The sequence below is a fragment of the Apteryx mantelli genome, chromosome 13, assembly GCF_036417845.1.
Source record: "Apteryx mantelli isolate bAptMan1 chromosome 13, bAptMan1.hap1, whole genome shotgun sequence".
NCBI classification, from domain to species: domain Eukaryota; kingdom Metazoa; phylum Chordata; class Aves; order Apterygiformes; family Apterygidae; genus Apteryx; species Apteryx mantelli.
This window is the reverse complement of record NC_089990.1, coordinates 3,593,404-3,604,128: the sequence shown is the minus strand read 5'-3', so window position 1 is coordinate 3,604,128 and position 10,725 is coordinate 3,593,404. Positions and strand designations below refer to the sequence as shown.

Sequence of the window (10,725 nt, the reverse complement as noted above, 5' to 3'; positions counted from 1 at the left end):
GGGAAATAAAGTGCATAAACAGTTCCTTTACTTTAATGCAAAGGGCGGGTCTTTCCCGCAGGCTCCCACGCAACACTGCTCCCATCGGCCCACGCTGGCATGGCGGATGAAAGCCGGCCCTCGCCGGACACGCTGCTGGCAGGGGCTCCCGAACCACTCTGGCCACTGCCCCCCACCCAGGGCTACCGTGCGCTCCGGAGCCTCCGCTGAGACAGCTTCGCCCCTGCAACAGGAACAGCCCAAAGCCGAGCAAGGGTCAGAGAACTGGTCCCCATCAAGACTTTTGGCAACAGAAGAAAGGCCGGGACGGACACAACTGATCGGGGACCGTTGCTCAGGGATCGCTCCTGGCATCCAGGAAAGGCACCACCGAGGCCAACTTGGCGCTCTGCATCACCAGCAGCGGAACAGCCCAGCAGAGGGTTGCTGCAGTGCAAGAGGGTTTCAAGACAAAACGCCCCTTCAGTCACACAGGGAGAAGGATCCCATTTCAGGGAACACACGGGGAAGCCGTGGGGAAGAAGTGCTGCGGTGTCCGTGCCGGGTCAGGACTAGGCCGGCCACAAAAGCCCGCAGGGAGGCTCCCAGCAGCGGCGCCTCTGGACAGGGTCTTTGAACGGACAGGGCTCGCTGCACGCAGCGTCTTCGCGCAGCCCACAGAGTCACAGCGGCACGGAGGGAAACGCCGGTGCGGGCCCACGGCACCCGGGACGCGCTTCCCCCGCAGCGCCGAGGCGAGGGCGGCGTCGGCGACGGCCGCGTCGTGCTCAGAGCCCCTGGCCCGCGGGGCTGGTCATCTCCTGCAGCACCAGGTGCAGCAGGTGGTTCTGCTCGGGGCTGAGCAGCGGCCACAGCTCGGCCTGCAGCACCTTCAGCGCCTCCAGGTCCTTCTCCTGGCAGGCCAGCACGGCCGACTGCAGCAGCAGGAAGAGCTCGGCCGGCAGGTAGCCCGCCGCCGCCACCGCCGCGCCGCCGCCGCCCGGCCCGGGCCCCGGCCCGCTCGCCGGCGCCTCCCAGCAGTACTGCTCCAGCGTCCGCGCGTGCTCGGGCAGCAGCTTGGCCGGCGGCGGCTGCAGCAGCAGCAGCAGCAGCACCCGCGACACCTCGCAGCGCGCCAGCGCGTCGCGGAAGGCGCCGCCGCCGCCGCCCGCCCGCGCCAGCGCCTGCGCCCGCGTCAGCGCCGCCAGCGCGCCCGCGTAGTCGCCGCCCAGCAGCAGGCAGGAGGCCAGCTCGCCCAGGCAGCGCAGCGCCGCCAGCGGCAGCCGCGCCGCCGCCAGCAGCTCGGCGGCCCGCTGCAGGGCCGCGGCGGCGCCCGCCGGGCGGCCCGTGTCGCGCAGCGCCGCCGCCAGCTCCAGGCAGAGCCCGGCCGCCAGCGCCGGCTGCCCCCGCTCCAGGTGCAGGCGGGCGGCGAAGGCGCCGCAGCTCTGCGCCGCCGCCACGTGCTCGCCGAAGCCGCCGCGCAGCGCCAGGCGCTGCCGCAGGTCGCGCTCCTGGCGCAGGAAGAGCCGCGCCGCCTCGGCCAGCGCCGCCGCCTCGGCGGGCCCGTGGAAGAGGCTCTGCGCGCAGCGCGCCACGGCCAGCTGGCACCAGGCCGCGTAGGGCAGGCTCTCCTGGGCGCGCAGCTCCCGCGCCAGCGCCGCGAACTGCTCCGCCGCCTCCGCCACGTTCGGCTTCCGCAGGAACCGCCGCCGCAGCTTGGCCGACACCAGCCGGTACCGCGACAGGAAGTCCCCGTCCCCGCCGCCGCCGGGGCCCGGCCCGGGCGCCGCGCCGCCGCCGCCGCCCGCCGCCGCCAGCATCGCCGCCGCCGCCGCCCGCAACGGACGCCGCGCCGCCAGCCGCCGCCGCGGCCAATGGGCGCCGGGTGCCGGAGCACGTGGGCGTCGCGGGGGGCCAATGGGCGCCGGCTCCCGAGGCACGTGGGCGTCGCGGGAGGCCAATGGGCGCCGGGTGTCCGGGTCACGTGGCCGACGTGGCGCGGCGTGGCCAATGGGCGCCGAGTGTCCGTAGCACGTGGTCGACGTGGCGGAGCCAATGGGCGCCGGCTGCCGGGGCACGGCGGGAGGCGGCCGGATAGGGGCGGGACGGGGCGCGGCCTCCCCTACGCCCCGCCCCAAGGGGGCGTGACCAGGCGAGTGCTGCGAGTCCTCCTCCTAGCAACGGGTCGCCGGGGGGGACACGGGGCTGCGCGTGGCGGCGGCGGCGGCTGCGCTGGGCCCTGCCGGGGTCGGTCCCGGTTGTGGTCCCGGTCCCGGTGCTGATAACAACATAGCGAGAGGTGGGGGTGGGGGGGGGCGCCCGCTTCCCCCTCCGGAGCGAGCGGGGAGCAGCCCTCGCTTTCCTCGGGCGCGCGGGTGTCGAGGCCTCCCGGCGCCGTGCAGGTGCTTCACAGCCGGGCTCCGAGTTCGGTTCACGTAACAAACACTCTGCAGCTATAAGAAAAACCCGCCCTGACCTGTTCTCCTAGCTCGCGATTGTACCGCAGAGCTGGCGAGGGGAACTGCAAGGTGAGGGGCAGCGTAACTCATCGCTTTGTGACTCTCGACAAAAAATCCCCCGAGCTAACGATGTCGCTGCGGCTCGACAATGTTCGGCCTCCTCCTGCAAGCGCCGGCTCGCAGCAGGCGCAGGGACCGCAAACCCGGCGGCGCCTCGCCGTGCTGCGAGACGGACTGCGAGCGGAAGCTGCGCGGCGCGCTCGCTCTAATCACGGCCGCAAATATCTGTCCCTCGGGACTAAAGACCGTGTTGCTTCTCCCACCACCAACGACCCCTCTGCTCTGCTGAACACCTTTTTCTCTCGAGCCGACCAAACCTATGGCCTGCTCCAAGCCAACGTCCCGGCCTTGCCTGAGCTGAAACCTTGCGGCTGCTGTTCCAGCCCCACAAGAGGACTCGCAGGCGCAGCCCAGCTGCCGCGGTCCCGGCTCTATCAGCTGGTCTGAAAGAGGATGTCCCGGCCCCGCAAACCTTGCCTCACTTCTCTCTTTGGGCTCTCGTGGCTACCACAGGCGAAAACAGCAACCAAGAGTTCCCTCCCAGCGGGCGCCTTCTTAGGCTCTTTCCAAAGCCAGGTCCCTCCAGAAGGGCCGGGCAAGAACTGCGAGGAACAAAACTGCTTGTGTGTGTTTTATGCATGTGTGAGTGTGTGTGTGTATAAATATACCTATGTGTACGTTTAAAAGTGGCTGACACCAGCTAGCTGATATTGTGGAAATGCACTTTCGAACTTCCACGCCAGTCTCAGGTTGCAGTTATTTCTGTACTTGCTGGTTGGCGGCTCTGGTTAGACTTTTCTAACGTAATTACTCAGCAGGATCTGGAGGTGAAGCTGATGCAGCACAAGACACCAGGACCAGACGGAGAAACGAAGTTTGGCAGCCCATGATTTCCACTGTCCAGGCTTTGGGATTTCCAGAGCTGGAACAAACCACTCTCCCTTACTCATTTCTTGTCCGTGCTTTCCAGCGTAACTGTGTTTTCTCACGGTAGCAGGGAGCAGCACTGTGTGATGCCTCCCCTGGCAGGTCCCGGGCCAGGGGACGGTGTCGGGGCCGCAGGGTGCTGAGGAGCCCAGTCCAGCCCCGGCAAGCTGAGTGGGAAAGGGGGCACCCACGCAGGGGACACCCCAGCCCTCGCTGGACGGGCCCGGGGCGTCGTCCCCCCAAGGAAGCCGTCCCCCGCGTGGGACGTGGGACAGGGCCTGGGAGGGCTCGCGGGGGGGAGGCAGCCTGCACCGCCGACACGGCAGCGCTCGCGGGCTTCCTGCGCAAGTCCCCTCCAAGCGGCAAACGTACAGATAAGTACGAGTACGGTTCTCTCTGCGCCCCGCACAAACGGTCGCTTGACCTGCTTTTGAGCTGTTCTAAAAATAACGGGATCAAAAGCCTCTCGCAGGGGAGGCTGCACAGTGGGAGGCAGGAGGGGTAGATCAGAGATACCTTATTTTTCAGGGCAGCTTAATTCTGATTTCTCAATGTTCGCATCCCAAGCTGCGTGCACATCTCACGAGCAGCGGAGGCACCCCCATCGCGGGTGACGGGACCCTCTGGGGTCCCATCCTGGCACGCAGGAAGCTCCTGTGCCGGGAGAAACCCATGTGGACCAACCCTAACGTAGCTCTGCCACACTTTTCTGTGCTGAGCGCCCTGCCCAAGCCCCGGCTTTGGCCCTGAAGGGCTAAATCGCTTGGAGTGCTCCTCTCTGCGCTGCCTAATCTCCGCTTTATTTAACTTTTTGCTCTGCCTTTGCCACGGCTGGTGCTTAGGAGGGGAAGCTGAGCGCTCAGGGTAAGAGCCGCCAATGTCCCGCAGGGGATGCGACGCCCGCCAAGGGCAGAGGGGGCTGAGGGGTGGCACAAGCCACAGGGGACGGGTGACGGCGGCCCCCCGGCAGGCTGCAGAGGGCAGAGGCGAGGGGCGCGCGAAGGGCAGGGAGATGGGGCTGGGAGGCGCTCGGGTGAGGTGCCAAGGGCTCAGCGGGAGGAGGACGGCACGCGCCGTCCCGGAGCGTCCTGGAGCCCAGCCGGGGGGTCCCAGCTCGCCCACGGGACCCGCAGCCCCAGCCGGCGCTTCGGCCGCGTGAGGGTTTTCTCGTGCCGAGAGCTCTGGAGGCGCCAGACCGCGAAGGGCTCCCGGGAGGCAGGAGGGGACGCCAGCCCGCTCCGTGCCCTGCCCCACCGCGGCAGTGCCCACGACCGTGAGCCCTCCGCGGCTCTGCCCCGGCTTTGCTCAGCGACCTCAGCTCCCGGGGCCGCCGTTTCCCGGGTTGTGGAGCAGAGCTGGCAGCGCTGAGGGCGCTGCCCCGTCTCGGGCCAAGCGGTCCGTACCGCTCCGTTTGCTGGATCCGGCTGCTGCGGCCAGTGGAGGAGAACGGTTTACGAAATAATTTCTCCTTTCCACTGCCATCACCTTTGCATTCCTCCCCTGCCCACCGCGGCAATTTGCATCTGCGTGGGCGAACGTCACGGTGCTTTGCGAGCTAAATCCGGTAACATGGAAACTCTCCGCAGAACAATCTGCTCCATTCTTGGGGCTTTCGTCCTTTCGGTGTCTGGGATGAGGGCTCGGGGCCACCCCACGTGTCCCCTCTGACTTGACATGTCCCCTGGCAGCTTTTGGCCAACAGGCTCGGGGCAGACGGCGCCGGGGATGCGCTTTGAGCAGGGCTGACGCCGGCTCTGTTGGGCCAGCGTGGGGGCAGGCCAGGGATCTCTGGGAAAAGCTGCAATTTCAAGGAGATTCTGTTGCATTCTCCATTGCTTCCCACTCCGCAGGACAGGACAAAAACTGGGGGTAACTGCCCTCCTCCTTGCAGCGTAAATCCAGGCACGCAGCGGTGGGGCGGCTGCATCTGGTGGGATACCACCAGGCCCATCTCCCTGCGGGCTGAGCGCTCCCCGGGTGCCAGGCGTCCCCGCGGCTCGCGAGGGCGGCGGGTGCTGGGCGTGCTGCGGCGCGGGACCCTTTCCCGGATGCCGGCTCCGGCTGGGAGCCAAGCCGTTCTGGAGCGAAGGAGCCGAGCTAGGGAGAGCTGTGCTGCAGCCTGCGGTGCCTTCGAAAGGAGCCGCCCGGGCAAAGCCACGCGCAGCGTTTCCAGCCGTCCCGCAGCCAGCGTGCGAAGCCTGCTCCCGGTCTCCTCTCCGCGCTGCCGCCACCGCAGGTGTGCCTGGGAGCGCTGCCAAACCTGCGCCAGGATGTGCCCCTGCAAGGTGCACTTGCCTTGCCGGGAAGGGAAAAAACAAACAAGCCCCGCGTGGGAGGAGCACGGAGACCGGTGAGGACACACGTCGTCGTCACCAGCCACCGGCTTATAGGGGCCCCGGCAAGAGCAGGAACCTCTATTACGGCAGGCGAAGGAGCAGAGCAGAGGTGCTGAGGTAGGTGACTCCGGGTGGCTTTTCTTCTCGCTATGAGTCACTGGGAAGCGTTCGTCATCTGTGCAAGCGTGGGGGGAAGAGGGCTCGGGGGGCTCTTGCAGCCAGCTAGCAGTCACGCAGGAGCTGCAGGTGTGCGAAAAGCACGGGCTGGGGCTGGGCAGGGAGAAGGAGGCAGGGACGGGCAGGCACATCTGCCACCGCGCAGGGGCACTGCGCACACAGCCGCGCTCGGGCACAGCCGGACTCGCCAGGAGAGCGTGTCCGCCGGTTGGCTCCTGGCGTGCCGCGGCCGTGCAGGTGCGCACGAAGCGCGTGCATCGGTGCACAGCCTCCCAGCTGCGTGCAGTGGTCACGCTGCCACGCAGCCCCTCACACGGCATCCGCACCGGCACACGCCGGGATGACACACGCCGCTCGGCGTACGCTTGTATGACGAGCGCGGCTCCACGCACACCCGGTGGTTGGCGCCTACCCTTGCCGAGGTCTGAGCTCCCCCAGGGAGCAGGCGCCGCGGCGGGTACGTGGCAGTGGCACACTGACGCCCCGGGGATCCAGGTGGGCGGCCACAAGGTCCCTGCTGGCAACACCCCTGTGCAGCAAACCAGAAATCCTGCGGTGAGTTTGAGGCATTTGATCCACAGTGGTTTGAAAGCACTGGGACTCAGGAGCACCTGGTGTGCCTGAGGCTAGCGGCGCCCTGCCGCCAGTGCCGGGGACGTGCGCGCAGGGAGAAGGGCGTTAGAGAAGCTGCAGCAGGTGGAAGGAAGTTGGAGGTTTCTGCAGCTGCGGGTCACTCGGCATCACAGAGAGCAGGAGAGGGAGCGAAGGGCGAGGGGCTGGGAAGGAGCCAGGCCAGCAGCCCCCGGCCAGGGGAAGCGCGACTCGCGTGCCCGGGAGGAGCTGTGCTCACGGGGAGGTTGCTGCCGAAGCCGTGGGCGCTGGGGCAGGGCGTCCCCCCGCGCGACCCGACCGGGCTGTGCCAGCAACGGCCGCAGCGGGGCCGTCGGCGACTTGCCCCGTGGCAGCGAGAGCTCAGACCCTGCCTGCCCCTGCGGGCGCCGGAGCCCTGCGGCACCGCGGATGGAAAAGCGGTTGTGGGGAAAGTTCCTGAGAACAGGGCTGGAACCACAGCCGGGCACACAGCGCACGCATGCCTGCGCCGTGCCCTCCTCCAGCCCCTGAGTCACAGCTCCTCGGAGCTGCGAGACACGGCCAGGCCGTGTGGCTCCAGCGCTGCCCACGCACCCTCCCGCGCGGTCCAGCTGCCAGCCTCGGCGAGGGCACCAGCCCACTGGAGCCGGAGGGGATCGGATCAGATGGGAAAGGCGAGCTCGGAGGGACAGGCGCGCGCGCAGCCCTTCTCACTTCACGGGAGAGGGGCTGGTGGACGGACGAGCACGCGGAGCGCGGCGCGTTCGTGCACACGCACGGTATTGGAGGTACGCGCTCCCTCCTCCGTGCTCAGCCCGTGCCAGCCCCACGTGAACGCAGCGGAGCTGGCTTTCACCCGCCCAGCTGGGGCAGCGGGAAGAGCCTTGCCACGGCAGGCAGAGCGCTGCGCGGCGGCTCCTGCGGTTGCCTTGCAGAGAGCCCTGGCTGTGCACTGAGCCGGGCAGCTTAGAGCTGGCTCAGCCGGGCCCACGGCACAGCACAGGCTCGGGAAGGGGGAGAGCAGGGTTGGTGGCAGCTAGTGCATACAGTCACACTGACGTTAGCCCCAAGATACCTCCCAGTGGTACTGGTCTTCTGGGGAACACCTTGGTGGGTCTGGCTGGAGCCTCTTTGTCCTGGTGATGGTGATCCTGCATCCTGCATTGCGCGAGGAGCACGCACCTGGGATCACTGCGGGAGAAGGGATGTGCCCAAAGGAGAAAGCCGGGCAGGGGACAGGGAAGAGCCTGGTGAAGGAGGCCCTGCTTCTCCAGTGAACCCAAGTGTCTGAGAAGAGCAGAGTGGAAATGAAAGAACAGCCAGGCATGGGCTTGATTTCCCAGCCTCAAAGGTGATGGTACGGAGCGCTGATAGATCTGGTTATCATCCCTCAACAAGGTCAAGATATCCATAATTCTCTCCCTGCACAGAGCCTGAATTCATTTGCTATACCCAGAGAGCTCAGGTACAACCAAAAGGTGGTTTCCCCTCCTGAGGAACTCCAGATTTTGCTACTGATGGGGCTGTGCTTATCTAGTACGCAGCAGACAACTCCTACCAGTCTAGTCTGACATCCTTCCTTAACAGCTGGTAGCACAGAACAGCATGAAAGAAGACAGGAGAAAAGTCGGTCACCGCAGCTGGGACGGGACAGCGCTGCCTGCCTCCTGGACCAGCCTGCTGAGGGACAGGGGCCTATTTTCTCTCCGGTGCTTAACACACAGATTCTTTGTAGACGTTCTCCTACAGGTGTGAACCACATGGGAGAGAAGTCAGTGCCAGTTCCTGGCCCAAAGCCAGCGTGTCAACCTGTACAGACTAGTGCTTTTAGGTCCCCAGGGTGGTTTTCTGCATACTAGCCATGCTGGTGGCCTTTGTATAAAAGTTTGTGGGACTGCAAGGTTGTGTCTGTAGTGACTTGGGGCACCCAGGTACCACCCAGGTGTATCATAAAAAGAATGATGCTCGTGTGGAGCCAGTCTGTGCAAATGTCAATTCTAACACCCTCTGCGTTTCTCTTTGCAGATCCTTGGCTCTAGATGATGGACTCTTTAAGCACTCCCTTTCCTGCTAGCGAGGTCACGGAACACAGACGAAGCAATTCCTACTGTCAGATCCAAGATGGGTTCCTGTCTGTGACGCTCCCTGTGATGTACTCCCTTATCTTCGTCATCGGGCTGCTCAGCAACTCCCTCGCGCTCTGGGTGTTCTCATGCAGCATGCAGCGGAAGACCTCCATCACCGTGTACATGAGGAACCTGGCTCTGTCTGACCTGTTGCTCTCCCTCTGCCTGCCCTTCCGCATAGCTTATCAAAACAAGAGTGACCCCCAGATCTTCTGCAACATTGTCGGGGCCTTCTTCTATCTCAACATGTACGTCAGCATCACGTTTCTCAGCCTGATCAGCCTGGACCGCTACCTGAAGATCATCCGGCCCCTCCAAAAGTTTAAGATTCACACTGTGTCCTGTAGCACCATGGCCTCTGCGGTGGTTTGGTTGGTGCACTCAGCTTTCATGCTACCTTTCTTTTTTGAGACAAAAGGAAAAGGACCCTGTGACCATAAATGCTTCCACTTCAGGAGCAAAAGCACTGTAGCAGCAGCCTTTAACATGGTTGCAGTAGCCACTTTCTTTATCCTGCTGCTGCTCTTCCTCTACTTCTACAGCAAGATATTTGCCAAGCTCCATAGAGTCTCTTCAATGAATGCTCAGCAGCTGAACAAGAGGATTAGCATGAAAGCCATCACCAAGACCTTCGTAGTCCTGATCATCTTCATCGTATGCTTCACCCCCTATCACGTTGTCCGTATTCCTTACGTCCTCGCGCAAGTGGGGGTCATTTCTAGTCTGCCATGGCAGCAGGGTCTCCATCTCGCTAACGAGCTTGTGCTCTGCATCTCAGCCCTCAACAGCTGCCTTGACCCGGTGATCTTCTTTTTCCTGTCTAGCAGCTTCCGGAGGGCTGTGGTCTGCACCATCCAGGGCAAGCTGAAGAGAGCTCTCCTGAGGAACCAGGGAGGGCTGAGCTACAGCAGATCTGTGACCGAAGCCTAGGCCTTCCAGTGGGTGCCAAGGTCTCGGGCATGGGACGTTCTCATCAAGGATTTGCTCTGACTGCTGGTATTTACCAGATGAGACTTGCCAGGAGGATGGAGGAAGAAACTGGAACCTTTTCATGTTTCTTCCACTGGCACCGTCAGGGCTAGAGCTACCCATGGGGGTAAATGAAGAGGAAAAGAATAGCTGAGGCCTCACTCTTCCATACCAGCTTTACGCACACAGCTGAAGAGATTATTTCCTAGGAAAAATGAAGGCTGGGTGTGCCACAGGAGAAACAACCTTGGCCTAGGACCTCCACCCAGCCTAGGGAAGAGCAGGGACAGAGCCCAGGACAGAGAAAGGCTGCTTTGATGGGAGGAAGAGGAGTGAAGGGAAGAACAGGAATGGGAATCTGCTGTGAATCTTGTCTAAGTGCCACATTGCCTCCACACCAGAGAAAGCACAAAATGGGAAAAGGAGAAGATGAAGTGCAGAAGAATTGGGAAAAGGGGAGGGAGAAGCTTTTCAGAGCATTACCGGGGAGCAGATGAATATTTTGCTCCATGATGGAGCTCAGAGATGTGCACTGCTGGGCTCGGAAGACAGGCACATGAGGAAACGTTACAACTCCTGCAACCCCAAACTAAGACAACGCACACTTTTTTTCTCATGTTTTTACTGCAGTCCTTGTAACACTGTGTCAGCCTCCCTTTTCTGTGTATTCAAACAGGCGACTCTGGGCTTCCGTTAGTGGTTTTTCTTTGCCCATTTCACTGGCGTGTTCACACGGGACTGGCAGCTTCCTCGCCTGGCCACTGCACAGCACTCGTTTCGGGCTTGGGCCGTGCCAGGAACGTTGCTCCGGCAGGGGTCCGTCGGCCAAAGGGGATGAACCACAGAAGCGCCTAAGGCTCGTGTGAGTCCTGTGGACCTCAAGAATGAGATGCTGACTTTGATGTCCCCAGCTCAAGCACTGTTATTACGCACTGACTCGAAATGGAGCCTGCAAGGGATAAGGAAGTTTTTGGCCTTTATTATTCTTCATTGCCCATCCTCTTCCCAAAGAATAGGATATTTCCCTGCTTGGATTTTTTTTTTCCCTTTCATATGCTCACATCTCATCTGTTCACTCATTTTTAGCAGACTGCAGGCTTG

The 10,725-nt window shown here is 63.3% G+C and overlaps 2 protein-coding genes across 2 annotated transcripts; one reads left to right on the top strand and one right to left on the bottom strand.

Moving 5' to 3' along the window:
* Nucleotides 1–6: 6 nt before the first annotated feature.
* On the bottom strand, nucleotides 7–1,799 carry LOC136993247 (40-kDa huntingtin-associated protein-like). The gene has a single exon (XM_067303908.1). The coding sequence runs from the start codon at nucleotides 1,797–1,799 to the stop codon at nucleotides 768–770; it is 1,032 nt and encodes a 343-aa protein (XP_067160009.1). The 3' UTR covers nucleotides 7–767.
* A 6,772-nt stretch (nucleotides 1,800–8,571) lies between these two features.
* LOC106482684 (probable G-protein coupled receptor 34) lies at nucleotides 8,572–9,585 on the top strand. Its single transcript, XM_013940304.2, has one exon. The coding sequence runs from the start codon at nucleotides 8,572–8,574 to the stop codon at nucleotides 9,583–9,585; it is 1,014 nt and encodes a 337-aa protein (XP_013795758.2).
* Nucleotides 9,586–10,725: the final 1,140 nt, after the last annotated feature.